The following is a 19,113-nucleotide window of genomic DNA, read 5'->3' as shown; positions in this document are numbered from 1 at the left end:
ATATATATATATATATATATATATACATTCTTTTTTAAATATTTCCTTTTCCATTGTGGTTTATCACAGGATATTGAATATAGTTCTCTGTGCTATACTGTAGGACTTTGTTGTTTATCCATCCTAGATATAAAAGCTTATATCTGCGAACCCCACTTCCCATGCCATCCCTCCCCCGACCCCCTCCCCCTTGGCAGTCACCAGTCTGTTCTCTATGTTAGTGATTCTGTTTCATACATAAGTTCATTTGTGTCTTATTTTAGATTCCACATATAAGTGATATCATACGGTATTTGTCTTTCTCTTTCTGACTTACTTCACTTAGTATGATAATCTCTAGGTCCATCCATGTAGCTGCAAATGGCATTATTTCAGTCTTTTTTATGGTTGAGTAGTATTCCCTTGTGTATATGTACTATATCTTCTTTATCCACTCATCTGTCGATGGACATTTCTGTTGCTTCCATGTCTGGGCTATTGTAAATAGAGCTGCTGTGACCATTGGGGTGCATATACCCTTTTGGACCATGTTTTTCTCCAGATATATGCCCAGGAGTGGGATTGCTGGATCATATGGTAGCTCTATTTTTAGTTTTCTGAGGAACCTCCATATTGTTTTCCACAGTGGCTGCACCAACTTACATTCCCACCAACAGTGCAGGAGGGTTTCCTTTTCTCCACACCCTCTAGGGGAGGCTGTTCTTTATTACAGAAAGTATCCCTGTTGGAGATTTACTCTTCAACTTCAGTTCTGCCATTGGAAATAAAAACTGAGTCTTATCGATCATACAGATCTTTAGTGGAAAGGCTCTGGAATAAATAGGAGGATTGATGAAGATGAGTATTTGTAGAGAACATAGGGGTTAGATGGAGAGGCTGCAGCTTACCTGACACTCACATCCAAGGGAATTCCTGCGCCCAGGTAGATAAACTCACTATGGAGACTTTCTGGAATTGCAGGGATCTTTGTGATTGTATCTGAGATTTCCTGCTTGTAGTATATAGAAAGCTCTGGAATTTGGAGCCATTTATGTATTGTTTTAAAAAAACCTATTAAGTATTGAATTTGTGCTGGCTGCTGTGCTAGGTGAAGGGGATCTATAATGTTCTACAAGACAGATGTGGTCCCCATCCTCATGGAATAAGTAGCCAGTCAGACTTTTCATTTTGCTCTTGCCCTTCACAGCTGGGTGATGGGGGCAACTCACTTCACCTTTCTGAGCTTCTGATTCCATGTGGAAAACACTCCCAGTCCCTGGGGTTGTACCCAGAATGCACTGAGTTCACTTGTCAAGGGCATAACAGGCGTGGTCCATGGAGGCTGCCCCTCCCTCGGGACTGCCTGTATTGCTTGATGCCTGCTGTGCTGTGCGTGGAGCCTGAGATGCAGAGGGGAACCAAGTGTGAAACTCCCTGCCCTCCGCGGCTCACATCCTAGTGTGTGGATTCCCTGCTTGATAACCAGCTGGGACACCTGGGAAACTCCCACCCCTGTGGGGAAGACCCATCCGGGAAAGGCCTGGGACCCCACACTGCCCTTGGCCTCCCTCTCTGTGAACCTTGGAACCACCAGCAGGAGGGTGGAATTCAAGATCACAATCCAGGGGAAGGAAGCTGGGGCCACTCTAGCGTCCTCTCTGGGGGTCCCTCACAGCCCATCCAGTGGAATTGGTGGAGCTGGGGGAGCCTTTGGTTGGACTTATTTCCAGAGCCTTTTTCAGAGCCTGTAAGAAAATGTCTGTAGCATCGGCTGCCAACTCTAGTTCATCTCTACCCAACTAATAGGACTTTAGAAGAAAGATCACAGGTCCAGGGTGCAAGGAATAAATAACAACGTTCAGTAAATAATAGCAGCATCTGCTACCATTTATGGAGCGCTTCCTGTGCCCTGGGTCCTGTGCCAGTCACATACCTACTATCTCCTTGAGCCCTCCTGACCACCCTTTGGGGTGTGGGTTTCCAAGTGATTGTCCAAAGTCATACAGGTCATAACAGCAGTAAGGATGGAGAACTAGCACTTGAGCCTGAACTCAAAGTCCTTGGAGGGAAAAGGGGAGCATTCTTGCCTGTTTCCAGTCAGGACCTCCCCCAGAATCTGGGTTCTCCCTGGTTAACAGGATGCTCATCCCTCATTAAATATCCTCAGGACTAGCTGTAAATAAAGCTGGCCGGGAGCTTCCCTGGTGGCGCAGTGGTTGGGAGTCCGCCTGCCGATGCAGGGGACACGGGTTCGTGCCTCGGTCCGGGAAGATCCCACATGCCGCGGAGCGGCTGGGCCCGTGAGCCATGGCCACTGAGCCTGCGCGTCCGGAGCCTGTGCTCCGCAACGGGAGAGGCCCCAACAGTGAGAGGCCCGCGTACCGCAAAAAAAAAAAAAAAAAAAAAAAAGCTGGCTGGTTCTGCCCCACCTAATGGCCACTGCTCTCCCCTTCGATGAGGGAAGAATCTGAAGAGGGAAGAATCTGAAGAACGAAGAATTAGTATCAGAAAGGTCTCCACTCAGCCTGGCCCAGCCTGGGGACTAAAGGGCCCAGTGCTTTCTCTCCCAAGTACTGATGAAAAGCCCTTTCCACCAGGGCTTTCTCTTTCCTCTTGGGTCCTCAGCTCCTCTACCGCCCAGCTCTTTTCTACAGTCAGCTCAGAAGATGTCAGGTCCACCAGGAGGGCCAGGCAGCCACTGGGGCGTCTCTTTACCCTCTGACCTGCCTCCCTCCCTTCCCTTTATCATCAGCAGCATACAGAGTAGGTCAGGGAGCTGCGGGAAGGGGGAGGTTAGCCATGGGGTCTCAGTTCCTCATCACATTTTTTCTGGTTCTCAGATGAAGGGCTGGGGGGAGGACGTCAAATAGGAGAGAGGCCTTTCTTCAGAAAGAGCAGCTTTGACTGTTTTTAAAGGCATTGTACTTCTTTAGCAGAGAAGAATTGTTTTAATAGCTATCGCATTAAAACCTGGGTCTCTTTAGCCAGGAAACTTTGGCCTCATGTCTGAGCCTAGGTTTAGCTCCTGAATGGGCAGCAGGTAATCCTGAATGAGTCTGTAAATGGGCATCTTGCCAGGCATGAAGGACTGTTGAGGGGATTAATTGGGACCTGTCTAGCAGAGAGTGGGCAGCACTGGGCCTGGGCTTGAAAAGCGGGCAACACTGGCTTTTTATAGACTCCCATTCTGTGCTGTTTATGTTTTTGTTTAAGAAATTTTCTAAAGGCAATGTAAATGTGGATGAGCGTTAGAGCCGCATATTGCATTCATGGGGGTTCATTATAACATTTCCTCTATTTTTTTGGTATTTAAAAATTTTTCCAAAATAAAGAGTTTGGTTTTTGTTTCGTTTTGTTTTGTTTTGTTTTTTAAGCAATTAAAAATACTGCTTCTCTTGACCCTACTTCAGAAAAGTCAGGAATCTGTTTGGTCTGTTTTAAGGCTTGATTGTCAGGACAGTAGGTAGATGAAGTAAGAGCCAGTCTTTAGTCAATTCATAGAGACAGAAAGTAGAAAGGTCGTTATCAGGGGTTGGTGGAGGGAAACAGGGAGTTGTTTAATGGGTATAGAGTTTCAGTTTTGCAAGATGAAAAGAGTTCTGGAGATTGGTTACACAACAGTGTGAATGTACTTAATGCTACTGAACAGTACAGTTAAAAACGGTTAAAATGGTACATTTTCTGTTATGTGCATTTTACTATAATTTCTTTAAATGCCATTTAAAAAAAGAAAGAGAGAGGAAAAAAAAAGCCAGTGTGTGAGTGTCACTCCTGAGGCTTGCTGGCTTACAGTGTCTGGCCACTGTGGCCTAGTCTTTGGTTAAGAGTTTAGGTCACTTGGTGGCCTCACGGTCATCAGTCCACTAACTAACTCTGTGACCTGCCAAGTGTGGTTCAGGCTCTCTTCGCACCAGCCCCTGGGAGTGTGGGAGCAATCGGTCAGCTGGTGTGCAGAGCATCCTCAGAGGTGTTGTTTGGATGTTTCACCACTGCCACCAACACTAAGGGCTCATGTGCACGTGGCTGGCCTTGCAGATTCAGGGTGAGTGCTCTGATAGGCTTAGGATTTTTTTTTTTAACCTTAGTATGTTGACAGTGCTCCCACTGTTCAAATTTGGGACAGTGTGAATATCCAAAAAGAAAAATGTAGATGAAACGGTAGATTTGTTAAAAATTCTTTTTTTCAACTCCAATGTAATAATTTATTCAGGAAAGGATCCTCCATGGATGCCAAACCATTGAGTTAAAGGCTGTTGGGAAACAGGATATTCACTTATTCTTGAGGTGTCACCTCACAGATGACTTATTAATTTCACAGGAGAATGGTACCTTTAAAATGGAGAGATCTGGTGTCAGCACCTCAACCAAGCGATCAAATGTTAGCATCGCTGTTGCTGGGACAAACTGATGTTGTATAATTCCTGATGTGATCTGTTAAGAGGGACAAAACATCACCTCTGTAGTTTTCTTGCTCAAACCGTTTGATCATGAGGAAACAATCAGGGAATCCAGAATATGGGACATTGTACAACTGGCCTGGATTCATCCAAAGAGTCCATGTCATGAAAAACAAACAAAGAATGGGACCAAAGAGATGTAACAGACACCATGTGTAGCCTTTTGGATCTGGATCAAAAAAACAAAGGTTATAAAGGCATTTTTGGGACCCTTGGGGAAAGTCACATATGGATTGAATGTTAGAAAATGTTAACTACATTAATGCTGATGTTCTTGCAATTGCTAATAACATTATGATTAGGTAGGAAAATGACCTCAGGGATGGATGCTGAAATATCCAGGGGTGGCATGTCATGCCTGCAAGTTAATTAAAAAATGGTCCAGTAAAACCAATATTTATATACCACACACACACACACACACACACACACACACACACACACACACACACACACGGCAATTGTGTGGCTCCGTGTCAGCTGTTGGTGAATCTGGGGAAGGGTCATCTGGGTTCATTGTTCTGTTCTTTCTTCTTTCTTGTGGATTTGAAACTTTTCCAAATAAAAAGTACATCAAACAAGTTGAAGACAGTCTGTGGCTCTTGTCTGACTTGGAAAGACTCGGACTTCTGTCCCCCGCCCCTCCCGGGGGACCTGCCTAAAGACTCCCAGGCATCTGTTGTCTGTGCCATTTGTCAATAAGTAGCAAGCAGCTGAGTGGCGGTGCTCAGTGGTGGCGGGCTGCGGACAAAGGGCTGCCCGGCTCACGGTCATGGGAGGAGGGGAGGAAACGTCTGCCGGGCACGTGCAACACCAGGAAACTCATAAAATCTTTGCTGGCTGTGAAATGTGTTGTTCGCTAAGAGCAGGGGCTGCGAGGTCACTCCTAGGTGTGGAGCTGAGTGCTTGCGTGAGCTTTTTCTCTGAGTCTCTGGGGCTCCGAACAGAACCTACCTGGGAGGATCTGTTGTGTGTCCGGCGCAAAGCCTGGTGCCCGGCCCAGCATGGGAGCTCTGTCCATTTCTGTGTGCTGGGTACTTCTTACAGCAGTTTGCATCCTGCATAGCCATGCTTTCTCCGTGTGGGGTGGATTCCTAGAGAAGAAATGAACAGCCTGTGGAGTTTAGTGCTTTTAGGTCCAGGGTCAACTTGTCGAGGATTCAGACCCAGCTCTGCTCTGCTCTGCTCTGCCGTGCGGTGGGTCCCCATGTAGCCTTCCCAGCGTGGGGAGCAGGTGAATCAGATTCCTCAGTAATCCATGGCCCCTTCCATTTGAGGGTGATCCTTTCTGGGCCTGGTGGCTGCGGAAAAGGCAGAACTCTGAAATGTTTGAAAGGCACTGAGGGCAGGGAGAAATTAATCTGATTGAGCACATCGGCCCGTCGGAATAGATTGCTGGCTGCCAGCAAGACCGCGGAAGGGTCTTGGTGCCACCGCTGGCACGATGCAATAGCGATGCTACATTTGATCGCTTGGTTAAGGTGCTGACACCAGATCTCTCCATTTTAAAGGTACCAGATGCAAAGGTTTCTACCAGAGCCGTGACCTTCACCATGCCACCCTCTGCTCTGGGAAGAAAAGAGCTCTAGCTATTGAGTGCCTGCGAACAGCGTTGGCTCAGGTCAGCCCAAGGTTCAGGGAAACCTTGACAATTTTGCAAGAAAAATATTATTTTCTTTCTTCTTAATTTGCATAAGGAATAAGTGAAGTGTTGGAGAAAAAAATAGCAGATACAAATAATCAGAGAGCATCGGAGAACAATTCAAATGGCCTACAATTCAACTATCCAGAGAGAACCATTCATTCTCTCAACAAATAGGCAGTGGGCATCTACTGTGTGCCGGGGATGGTGCTGGCACCTCGGGGCACACCTTTGAATACGTGGGACAGGGTTCCTATCCTTCTGGGGCTCACACTTGTTAATGACCTATTAATGGTCAGGTGCTGGCCGTTGATACTACTATTTGAGATTAAACAATCTGAGTGTGAGAAGTGCGTTGATGACACCAAGCGGCCTCTGAACTGAGCTCTGGAGGACACATGATAAGGGGGTGAGGGGATGAGCACGCCCGCTGGAGGAGGGGCCAGATTCCAAGTGTGGCTGGATCCAGTGCTTGGGGAGGGCGAGGGGCCCTGAGACTGCGGAAGGCAACAAGGCCTGGTCAGCAGGGTCCCCCCTACCCAGGATTTCAGCGTTCAAGAGCCTCCTCCCCTTGGGGAAGGGGCAGCACTGTCCTCACCTTTTCCTGCCTGAGTTGCCCTGGTACAAGGCAAGGGAATAAGGTGTGTGCTCCGCCGGCGGGGCCGTGGATGGGGCTCGGGAAGGAGATGAGTCTGGGTTGCTTTGCTGGAAGCCGCTTGGGGACCGGTCAGCATCGTCTCTGCTCCTCTGTGGCAAAAGCACTAGAGCTTCACGTCAGCATCTCTGCCCACCCAGTGGGCTGTTGCCTGGCTCCCTGAGAAGAAGGATGCAGGCTTCCCAGAGTCAGTGGGAAGACCCTCCGCGGTCTTGCTGGCAGCCAGCAGTCTATTCCGACGGGCAGACGTGCTCAGTCAGATTCATTTCTCAGTGACGTCTTCTGAGGCCTCAGTGAGGAATGTGTTGTATCTGCTGCAGGGCCGCCTGCCCGAAGTGGTGACTTCCTTATCTCTCAGCGAACCTGAGCGTCTGCTGAGAACTGGGTCAGGGGGCGCTGGCAGTTGAGCACAGGTGTGTGGACGATTTGTTGGCTGTTCCCTTCATCGGCACAGATGTGTGCTCGGAGCTCAGCTTGGTCGCCCACTGCCTCTTCCGACACCTGCTCCCGCAGCTGTTCTTCACCCAGTGAGGTTAGGCTTGGAGGCCAAGGTGACCAGACTGAGGCCACCACCATCCGATGTGGGCATCGGGCAGCACGTGGGGACCATGGTCGGGGAAGGTTTCCAGGGGCCGGTGGCTTCAGGGTGAAGGACAGGGTGAGCTTGGCGGAGTGAAGAGGGGATGGAGAAGGGTGCTCGTAGGCAAGGAGGGCACGGTGCCTGCAGAGAATTTCCGTGGCCGAGGCTACAGCCAGGTGTGCGTGGTTCCCCCAAGTGAGGGTGTGGTGGCTGCACGCCCCCTGCCTGCAGAGCCCTCCACAGCAGAGGCTGCCACTAGGGCCTTCCACAACTGATGACTCTGTCAGGGGGACATTGCTGTGGAAATCCTCAGTTCCCTTGACCCTTGAGTGGGATAACCCCAGGCTTATGTTTTATTTCTGTTTGTTTGTATCTAGCTTCATGCGGATTTGTTTCCTGCAGATTATTTCCAGGACCTTCCAGTATGAGGTCATTGTTCCTTCAGTACTTCCCGAGCTGTGTGACATGTCTGCGGGGTTTCGCATCTTTTTGCCACTGTGCATTGATATGAATGTATTCCAGTTGTCTGTTCCTGCAAAACAAATCACCCCAAAACTAAGTGATTTAAAACAACAACGATGTGGGTCGCTTGGTGGTTCCAGTGCTGGTATTACCTGGACTCCTTCATACAGTTGGTGGAGGATCCGCTGGCCTGAGAGGTCCAGGGTGGCCTCATTCACGTGTGTGAGAGTCGCTGCTGGCTGGGCTGTTGCCTGGGCGTCTTGGTTCTCCTCCTTGTGGCCTCTTCACTTCCAATAGGCTAGACTTGCTTCCTTGCACAGAGGTCTGGGAATGGCACTCCAGGCGGGACAAAGGCAGAAGATGCAAGGCCTCTTAAAGCCTCGCTTTGGAAGTCACATGACGCCGCTTTTTTTGTTTTCCAGTTTTATTGAGAGACAGTTGGCAGACTGCATTAGTTTAAGGTGTACAGTGGTTTGATATATGCATATATTGTGAAATGATCACCACAATAAGTTAACATCCATAAGCTCACATAGTTAGACTTTTTTTTCTTGCAATGAGAACTTTTCAGATCTACTCTTTTAGGAACTTTCAAATATGCAATACGGTTAAGTATAGTCAGTATGCCCGACGTTGCATCCCCAGGACTAATTTATCTTATAACTGGACGTTTGTCCCTTCTGACCATCTTCACATCCCCCACCCCCTCTGGCAACTACCAATCTGCTCTCTGTATCTGAGTTTGTTTTTTTAAGATTCCACATGTAAGAGATATCATAACAGTATTGTCTTTCTCTGACTCTCTCATTATTCACTTAACATAATGCCCTCAAGGTCCATCCATGTTGTCCCAAATGGCAGGATTTCCTTCTTTTTATGGCTGAATAATATCCCATTGTATATAAATACCATATTTTCTTTATCCATTCATCTGAAAGGGGACACTTAGGTTGTCTTGGCTGTTGTGAATAATGCTGCAGTGAACATAGGAGTGCAGAAACCTCTTCAAGATCAAGTGCCTTTTTGGCTTTTGTCCCTTTCCTGTCTTCTCCTATTTACAGATCTTTCCTAGGCTCACATCCCAAGCAAACTGTGTCTGGGGGAATCCAAACTAAGAACCCATTGACAGAGTTTAAACTCAGTATTAAAGATACTGGGGAGCCACTGAAGGACTTTTCCACGTCTGGAGGGACAGGGCCAAATTTGCAAGGTCACCGTGACAATGGCCCCCTGACCAGTCCTGGGGCTGAATTAGTAAGGACCAGATGGGAGGGCCACCTTACTCCCCAGGCCCTTGCTGCTGTTGCTACCTGCTGTTGAGCACCTTCTGTGATCCTCATGCTGGTCTGAACATTTGGTGTGAGGTTTCCCATTGAATCTAACAAAAGCTTTAGGATGTATAAGTTCCATTTTACATGTGAGAGAACTGAGGCACAGAGAGGGTGAGACACCTTTCCATAACCACACAGCACAGCTGTAAGTGATGGCCTGGGGATTCGAGCCCAGGTGTGACAGATCTGGAATGTGTGCCTTTGGGCTTGCTCTTCTCCCTGCCAGCACCATCCAGGTACTTTAAGGTGGGCTTTTACAGCAAGTGTTGTAAAAGTCTCAGTAACCTCTGCTTCTCCCTCAGGTAAGTTCGAGGATAGGGAAGACCACGTCCCCAAGCTGGAGCAGATAAACAGCACGAGGATCCTGAGCAGCCAGAACTTCTCCCTTACCAAGAAGGAGCTGTTGAGCACAGAGCTGCTGCTGCTGGAGGCCTTTGGCTGGAACCTCTGCCTGCCCACACCCGCTCACTTCCTCGACTACTACCTCCTGGCCTCCGTCAGCCAGAAGGACCACCACTTCCACAGCTGGCCCACCACCTGCCCCCGCAAGACCAAAGAGTGCCTCAAGGAGTACGCCCACTACTTCCTAGAGGTCACCCTGCAAGGTGGGGCTGATGTCAGGGCCTGTCTGCCCTTCCCCCGCCACACGGGGCCGGGGTCAGGGGCCCTGAGAGGCCTGCCCCAGGGAGTCCTTGCTGATGCGGGCCCATCCACCCAAATCACCAGATCACTCCACTTGGCAGGGATCAGCAGAGAAGGAGCGACGATTCGACCATGTGTTAGCAGTAACGTGTAAAAGAGAAGTAGCAGCTTGTATGCAGGCAGCTGGTAGCCTGTCTATTTACTGATCACCTGTAGTTTTTTATACACTAATCTGGAACACAATGCAAATCCACAAGTAGGTCACTCCGGAAGAGCTATCATCATACAGGTAGGGTGGGAGAGAGGATTATGTTTACATCTGCTTTAGCAATAAACTTTTACCCTGTTTGGGAACCTTTATTTGAAGTGTCTAAAGATCTAGGTATTAAGTACAACACTAGGTCAGAAATACTGTTGATACAACCACCTGATAACCCACTGCAAACCAAATGTCAATAATATCAGTAACGACATCAACAATTGTGATATCAAGCATTAAATGAGCACTTACTATGTACCAGGCACCTTATTTTAGTGCTCTGCATGCATTGTCTCATTTGAACCTCACAATGACTTCACATGAAAATCATTTGTGCTCTTCTCATTTTACGAATCAGTTTCCTTAGTTGATACTCAAGACATGAAGTAACTTACCCAAGGCCATTGCTGGAATTTGAACCTGGGGAGTCTGACTCTGACTGTGTCTGTAACCATACCACCCTGCCTAATTCATACTTTAACAGGCAAATGTTGAAATCATTGAAAGTCATAAACAGTTTAAGACAGCATAATAATGTGCTGATAACTGACTGTTCTTCATGAGAATTGTGGGAATTTCAACAGTTTGCCTTTGCACATAAGTAGTCCCAGCTTTGCCATGTTGCCAGATATCAAAGTAGGACGTTAAGATTTCTCAGATCATTTCCCAGTGTGTACCTGTACCAAAACATCACGCTGTACACCGTAAATATGTACAGGTTTTATTTGTCAATTATACGTCAGTAGAGCTGGGGAGTGTGGGGGGGCAGGATTCCCCAGTAAACATAAGTCAAGTTCCAGTTTTAGTTAAGAATATCAAACACTTACAGGAATTCATTCATTCGTTAGTTCTTTCAACAGATGGTTAGTGAGTGCCTACTGAGGGCCAGGCTTTGTTACTAAGTAGCCTTCAGTCATAACCTCAAAAAGAAGCCTTTGAAACAGTGTGTGGGTCACCCCTAACAGCCAAAGGAAGGAACAGGTGTTTGGCAGTTCTGCTTGTAGCCCATCAGCAAGCCCATTGCAGCCCCTGGAAGCCAGGGATGGTATTTTGAAAACTGCTGCTCTAGGCTGACATAAGAAACCCAGACTGAGAGAGCCAAGGTGTTTTAAGATTCAAGAATGGAAATTCATGCTGTTTTAAATTTTCATCGTGTGTGTGTGTGTGTGTGTGTGTGTGTGTGTGTTTGCGGGAGCAGTGAACAACCTTGGACCTAATCATTTGTCTACTGGAGAGCACAAGGCAGGGTTCCAGGACCAGGCTTTCTGATGCTGACTCTTTCTCTGTGATTCTCTTTCAGATCATATTTTCTACAAATTCCAGCCTTCTGTGGTGGCCGCAGCCTGCGTTGGGGCCTCTAGGATTTGCCTTCAGCTTTCTCCCTACTGGACCAGAGACCTGCAGAGGATCTCAAACTACTCTCTGGAACATCTTAGCACATGCATCGAAATCCTGCTGGTGTAAGTTCCTCTCCTGATTCTTTGTGTTTCGGAAATACGGAAGTTCCACTTGCTCATAAGACCCACTTCAGGCAATTTCCTGGAGGCTTATGGTGGGCTGGTGGCTCACAGAAAGTGGGCCGTGGTGACTCCTGACAGAATTGGGATTTGGGGAGTTGGTCCTGCCTATTTTGAGTAACTTTGGGTTTGCAGTTTTTAGGTCAAGAGTGCAGCAGCAGAAGAGGGCTCTGTGCACATCTTTCTGAGTGTCTTGGGCTCTTTGACCCAGTGTATCAGTCAGCCTTCTGGGTGATTATATTGAGACACTCTCATTATGAGCTGCTTTTCTCAGACATGGCCACAAAGCTGACTCTTAGCGAGCTAAGTCCAGAGTGGCTTCACGTAAGAGGCCACAGCCTCCTTGCAAGGGTCCTTGGGAATCTTGGGGAGGAAGTGTTCAGTGTTTCAGAGAGGATGCTTAAAGGCATCATAGACAGAACACCCTGAAACTGATATCGGAAGCAAAAGAACTCAGTATTGACTGCAGGGAGGAGGACAGACAGGACAGAAAGCCCTCGCCTGGCTGTACCTGGTCTCTCTTCCACCCAACGGCTGGTGGCATCTCCTGGATGCTGGCCCCACTGACCACGGGGCCAGCCCCTGAAGAGCCACCTCTCAGCCTCCTGGTGCAGCTGCCTTTGTCCCGTTTCTCTGGAATCAGTCCTGCTCCCTAACCCTTATTTTAGAATCTGTGCCTTTTAGAAGGTGCCCAAAGCTGGAGAACACGGTCTAGCCTGAGTGAGGATGGGGTGCCCCTGGATACTGAACCACCAGCCCTGCCTCTTCCCCAAGGCTGTCCCTCTGGGGTAGCCCCCTGCTCAGACCTGCTGCAGCCTCCACTTGTTCCTTTCTTACCAAAGCCTCTAATTGATTTGTTTTCCCAAAAAGATTTACTACGGGAAGCTTTTTTTTTTTTTTTTGAGATGGCAAAAAACCTGTTCCATCCCCCTTTTCAGATGGAGACACTTAGGTCCCTGGGGGCAACCTGCTTGAAATCTGCTAGCTTAGCCGGGGATGGAGCTGGCTGGAAGTGCCTTGAAGGCAGAGGTTGTGCTCACCTAAGCACCGGGAGCTCTGCCCTCTCAGGGCAGGCGCTGTGCCCAGTGTGGGGATGCAGTGATGAGCAAAAGCAGATGGGTGCTCTCTCTCGAAGCGCGAACTCTGCACGAGGGACCAGGTAGTGACCGGAAGTGATCATCTGCGGTGTTGACCGCCAAGGTGGGGCAGTGCAGAGGGGCTGCAGGGACAGCTAGGCTAGTCTTGAGGGATCAGAAGAGGGTTTTTGTAGGAAGCAGATCCAAGCTGAGATCTGAGGCCTGAGTTTAGTCAGAGAACAGCTGAGGCAGTGCTTCAGGCAGTGAGCCCAGGCTGGGAGAGGCCCAGCAGTTACAGCACACGGATCTCCTGACATCCCCCTCAGCAAGGCAGGTGTCTGGTGCTGGAGCCTCTGACCTCCCAAGTCTCACCCAAGTCCTTTCCTTTCAGAGCTTATGACAACATCCTCAAGGATGCCGTCGCGGTCAAGAGCCAGGCCCTGGCGATGGTGCCCGGCACACCCCCAGCTCCCACCCAGGTGCTGTTTCAGCCACCCGCCTACCCCGGCCTCAGCCAGCCGACAGCGATGGCCCTGGCCCAGTTCCAGACCCCCGTGCAGGACCTATGCGTGGCCTATCGGGACTCGCTGCAGGCCCACCACTCGGGGACCCTGCTCTCAGGGGGCAGCGGCTCTTCCCTCCATGCCCTGTACCCCACCCTCCAGCCCCTGGACGTGTGTCCCATGCCGCTGCCCGCATCCCTCAGCATGCACATGGCCATTGCAGCTGAGCCCAGACACTGCCTCGCCGCCACCTACGGGAGCGGCTACTTCAGCGGGAGCCACGCGTTCCCTGCGGGCTGTTTCGACAGATAGGGCACCTTTAGCCACGCAGGGAGGCCTTGGAGATCTGGGCAGAGGAAGAGGATGCTGACGAAGGGAGCCCAGCCCAGTGAGGCGCCTGGGAGGCTGTCCCCGCAGAGCCTCAGGACCCTTGAACGGAGAGGGTGCATGCTCTTTTTAAATAAAACTGACCCGGGGCAAAACAGGCAGTGACATACCTCACCCAAGAGCGTTGCTCTGGAAAACGTCTTCCACGTGTGGCTGGGATGCAAGGGGTTGGCTCGGTGGCCGACCCCTGGAGAGGGGCCCAGCGGGTCGAGAAAGACCTGGGAAGAGGCCAGGAGACTGGGGACTGGATGCAGACCAGCAGTTCACGAGCACGTCCAGGTTTTAGCATCAAAGACTCCTTTATTCCTTGCCGATGGCAGCTACACCACTGAAAAGGGGGCAGCCTGATGTGTCTCCAGACCCCCGGTAGATGCTATCTGGGGTGGTTTTCTTTCCCTGGCTCCATCCACAGGGGCCTGTGTGTGTGTTCATGCCCGAGCGTCTGTCTGCCTTCCCAGGCACAGTGGGCAGCTGTCTTGTTGCTTTGTTGTGGAACCTAAAACCCTCTTCAGCCTTTTAGATATTTCACATGCTGCTGCTTCCCGAAGTGACCTAGCTTTCTGTTCAGTAAGATGTCTTGTTTACATGCTGTATCAGGGATTTTGTGATACTTGAAAAGTCCTTAGGAGAAAAATGATGGTGATTGCCACACTGCCGGTCCCACGCGAGGGCTGTAGGTTTTTAACCTGGCTTGGGGCAGACCCGTGGTTAACCACAGAGCTCCCTTTGCAAAAGCATATGGTTGGGGAGAACCACTTTCCAGGCTCTCGGTTCCGGAAGATTCCACGTCTTGGATGCTCTGCTCACCTGTAGAACTTCGATAACCACCCAGAGGAGAAAGCTTGTTGAAAAGTAGACAAAGATTTAAACCCAGCAATGCTCACCTCCTTCCACCGCATGCATCTCCTGCTTGAGTTTAAACCCAGTCTCAGCCTCAAGTTTGGCTCAGAGCAGAGGCTCATAATGTGGGATTGTATGCCTGATGCCAACTGGCTTTGGGGATCTGGGGGCGTGCAGGGTCTGTTACACGACTGACAGCCAGTGACAGGATGGATCAGAAGCCAGTATTTGGGTCTCTGCAGTGAGAGGGCTCTCAGGAAGACTCTTGGAAGCATGTGCAATATGTTTTTATTCTGACTCATGGCTTGTGCTCAGCGTGTTTTATTTTTTGGTTGGTTTAGGGTCAGAGGTCCCATTATTCACCCCCTAGGACTGGGAGGTGCAGAGAACCACGAAAGCGGTTTTTGGTTGGTGTTTTTTTTTTTTTTTTTTTTTTTGAGAAGAACCCATCTTAATTTTCTTGACTTGGTTGCCAGTCCAGACTCTGCCAGGAGTTGGATCTGAAGGCGGTTTTCAGAGCAGATGGGAGCCTCGGCGTGGAAGCTGAGTAAAGAAGAGCCTGGACGCGGGCGGCGCGGGGCCGCTTTGTCACACTAGCATAGGAAAATGTACATTCATTTGTTGTTTTCTCTTTTTCTTTTGCCAACCTCCTTCTATTTATGTGCAGCTGGTTTGGATTCCAAGTTATTGTGTTTGTCTTTTCTGGGGCTGGGCGCTTGGGAGGGTCCGTCCGTCCGTGTCGTCGTCTCCCCCTCAGTAGAACCTCACAGCCAGCCCAGCCCCTAAAAAAATGTGGTCCCGCAATAAACACATCACCTGCTCGTGGCCTCTCTGGGTTCTCTTCCTGGCCTTCTCTCAGCCAGCCCTCCCTCCCTCTCCCACGTCAGCCTCCGGGGATGGGCACCCACACTGGTGCCAAGCGGTCGCGGGCTTGCGTGACAGCAAGACGGGCTCCTGGCCTCGGAGCTGGAGCTGGGCCTCCCTGGGACACGGGCTGGGCAGCAGGAGTGAGGGAGGCCCTGACATCCCAGCTCTGAATCGGGTGGGGCTCTCCAGAAAAACAGAACCCATTATGGAGGTAGTGAGAGTGATTTAGTTTAAGGAAGTGGGCTAAACATCGCAAATGCCTGGATTAGAGTCAGGGTTAAGGTTACACTTCCTCATACCCTCTGGGTTCAGAGTCCGTGTCTCCAGAGCCATCTATTCTGTCATCTGAATGCTCCTCTCTCTTAATCCCTTATATCAGTGATTCTCAGCAGGGCTCATTTGTGCCCTCCAGGGGACTTTTGGCAATGTCTGGACATATTTTTGGTCGTCACAACTGGGAGAGGGACATGGTTGGCATTCAGCGGGTAGAAGCCAGGGATGCTGCTCAGCATCCTACAGTGCACAGGACAGCCCCCACACTAAAGAATGGACTGGCCCCAAACGACCGCGTGCCACGGTTGAAAAACCTCAGCCCGCAAGGTCACCTTCCAGAGAGGTCTCTGTCATCCCCCAGGTCTCTTTCCTTTTACCCCTTTTGTTTTCATCGTAGCTGTTAAATCCTCTGGAATGACCTTGTTAGTTTGTTGACTGGGTTTGATGGCTGTGCCCTAACCCACCTGCAGCCAATAGGATATACAGATACCTGGCGATCGTGGCGCTCATCACCCAGCTGACGTTTATTAAGCGTTGGCTGTTTATAAAGCACTCTGCTAAGGAATTTGCTCCTCTTATTTCCTATGATCATCCTAGTAACCCTACAAGGCAGCTGTACCTTACAGATCAGAAAACAGGGCCACAGAGAAGTTCTTTGCCTAAAGACAGTGTGGTGAAGGAAGGAGGCACGGTTCAAACCCAGGCAGCCTGGAGCTGCCCCAGCCACCCTGAGACGCCTCAGTCGAGTTTTGAATGAGTGCAAGGCTCCAGCTGGCCATCCTGCTCACCTGGTGAAGAAGACATGACAGAATAATGGATGTGGGTTCGCAAGAGGGTGGCCAGGCATTTGTGCTGCTGATTGACGGGGTCAAGGGGCTTCTCAGAGTGTGCTCAGCAGCAGACAAAAGTACAGAAGCATAGCTTTTGCACAGCTGCCACACAGGCTGACGTGATGTACGGCTCCATCTGCCTCTGCCCCCAGCAGGCTCTGACATGGGACGGGTTCCCCCAGCCCCAGCTGTGAAGGTGAAGATCTGGGACCAGGCTTGGGGCTTCCCCAGAGCATCCCCTGGGAGGGACCCCACCTCTGGGCTGCCTCTGGTGATCCCTGGCACCAAGTTCCTGGGAAAGAATCTTACCAACCTCATTAACCTCATTCTCTGTTCCTCAGGGAAGCCATTTATGACGAATTTCAGCAGAAAGGCCATAGCGTTTGGCACAGGCGTCTCAAATCCAAAGGCCCACCAGGACCAGGCAGGTAACATAGTGAGTGAATCAGCTGGATGACTGAGACAGCGTGAGGTGATGGGGACTGATGAAGCCAGTGTGTCCCCTGGAGGGGGTGTGGCTTCTGTTCAGCTCTGGCTCATTACAGCCTTTCAGGGATGTAAGGCTTATGTTGCCACAACTTCAGATTTTCAGAGAAACTGGATATCTGCACTTGCTAGGAAATCTAATTTTTCGTGATTAAAAAAAAATCTTTTTTAAATTGCAACGCAATAGAAGACCAATAAAACACACTGCAGGTTAAGGTGGTTCTTAGGCTGGAAGCTTGCAGCTTCTAGTGTATGGACAAGAACGTTAGCCCGAGAGGTGGAAGGTGCGAGTCTGTCTGCTCTTAGCTATATGACCTTGAGAAAAGCTTCTTCTCCACTCTGAACTTGTCTTCTCATTTGTAAAGTGAGTAAGCTGTCAGCCTGGGCTGCACTTCAGGTTTATGATAAGAAAGCATGGAATATGTGGCATCATTATTCAGCAGTGAGTTCTGTGACAAATATTGTAGATGAGTGGGCCTCTCCCTTTTGAGGAGGGGCCCGGATGAGCCCCAGAGCTTCACCGCTCCCCATCCCAGCTCTAGCTTTAAAGGAGGAAGAACTCAAGTGGTCAGCCATCTGCTGGCCCAGCTCGGACCAATGTTTCAGGCCCTGCCCTTACCGGAGCCACAGCAGGCAGTATATACTGGAGTCAGACCTTTTGCTACTCCCTAGCTGTGTGGACGAGGGCCGGTCAGTCCCCTGTTCTAGATCTCAATTTTTTCATCTGCAGAATGGGAGGGTTGGGACTGGAGTGGTCTCCAAGGTCACACCTGGCTGGGGAGCACTTCAGAACAGTGACATCTCCCTGGTCTTCGTACCCAAAGTGTCCTGTTCCGCAGATCTGCAGTGGGGCCTGGGCTATCCTTTTAATAGGACCCCCAGGAGATGCACATGCACAGCCATGTTTGGCCACATCTCTCTGCTCTGGAAGCTCTGACCTAGTGTGTTCCCAGTCACGCCAGTAGAACCTCCAAGAAGGGCCCCGTTTAGTGAGCACTTACTGTGTTCCACGCCCTGTACTTGACACTTTCCTCATGGTTTCTTATTCCCCCTGCTCTTTTGTCCTCACGACAACATCATTATCACCATTTTCCAGATGAGGATACTGAGGTTCAGAGAGGCCCAAGGTCTCACCATGGGCAAGTGGTGTGGACTCAGTTTTGCACTTAGATATGCCGGACTGAGGAGCCTTGTGGCCTCCGCATCGCCCCCCCAGGAGGACACACCCACCCACACCATGGCCCAATCACTTGGGATTTCACTGCTCACCCCCCTGCCCCACCCCCAGCATACAAACACCTCGTGGTATCCTTGGGGGCCACAGGTGTGCGGTGGAACGCCACCTAGTGGTAGTCTTTAAAGACGCTTTGAGAAGCCCCCATTTCACCAGATGAGCTTGGCAGGAGGGAAATGGTTGCTAGAGGTGACTTCCAAGGGTCAGGGTGAAGGGCACCTGAACTGAGCAGGGAGTCACTACTGCACCTTGAACAGCACAGCAAAATGGTGAAGCGCCTCTAACTTTATGGAGGCCACTAGCGAGGATTTTTACCTTTTACCCTTGCAACTCCTCTGTCACCGGGGAAGGGAAGGTCTTATTAGCCTATTTTACACATGGACAAGACAAGATGCCAAGAAATACTGCAGCGTGCCCATGTGCCTTACAAGTGAGTGGAGGGGGCACTCCTAACACTTTCATCACACTGGCTTGAGAATGACAGTGCTGATAATGGAGATGATGGTGGTCGCGGTTGCAGTGGCTAGTATTTAATTTGTAGCGTGACGACTCTATTAGGTAAGTGCAGTTGTTTTCCCCACTGACAAGGTAGGAAACTGAGGCTCAGAGAAATGGATGAACTTACCCCAAGGTGACACAGCTTCTAGGTGGTAGAAGAGGCGTTTGAACCCTGGCAATGTGACTCCAGAGTCGAAGCTCTTAACCACTGTCCCTTCTACTGGCTGAGGAAGCCTCTTTTCCAAGATGCCAGCAACATGGACACTTCACCCCATCTCACCTTACTCCACTTACCCCCATAAGCTGGAATGAAAAACTGTAGCCTCCATCAGCCAGTGATGCCCAGCCCTTCATTAATCTGCTGTGTGACCTTAGATGAATTTCTTCCCCTCTGTGAGCCTTGGTTTCTATATCTGTGGAATACAGAGTTTAAACTAGTTGAGCTCCGAGGTCCTTCTATTCCATGAATCTTTGACTCTGTAACACTGGCTGCAGTGTTTGAATTTGTCCTTGAATTGGTTACCAAAGTATAAACAATCTCTCTTCCCCCTCAGCTCTTTCTTTCTTTTCTACTCTTCTCCCTTCCTTCTCTCTC

The 19,113-nt window shown here is 49.8% G+C and overlaps 1 protein-coding gene across 1 annotated transcript in view; it reads left to right on the top strand.

Moving 5' to 3' along the window:
* CCNJL (cyclin J like) overlaps nt 1-13,415 on the top strand; it is a 63,655-nt gene extending 50,240 nt beyond the window's left edge. Inside the window, exons 4-6 of the mRNA XM_007104691.2 lie at nt 9,409-9,711; nt 11,308-11,467; nt 12,992-13,415. Coding sequence (XP_007104753.1) covers nt 9,409-9,711; nt 11,308-11,467; nt 12,992-13,415 — 887 coding nt within the window. The remainder of the gene's footprint in view (nt 1-9,408; nt 9,712-11,307; nt 11,468-12,991) is intronic.
* Nucleotides 13,416-19,113: the final 5,698 nt, after the last annotated feature.

The sequence above is a fragment of the Physeter macrocephalus genome, chromosome 8 (assembly GCF_002837175.3).
Source record: "Physeter macrocephalus isolate SW-GA chromosome 8, ASM283717v5, whole genome shotgun sequence".
In the NCBI taxonomy this organism is placed as follows: domain Eukaryota; kingdom Metazoa; phylum Chordata; class Mammalia; order Artiodactyla; family Physeteridae; genus Physeter; species Physeter macrocephalus.
Note: the sequence above shows the minus strand (reverse complement) of the source record. Positions and strands in the feature narration are given on the sequence as shown.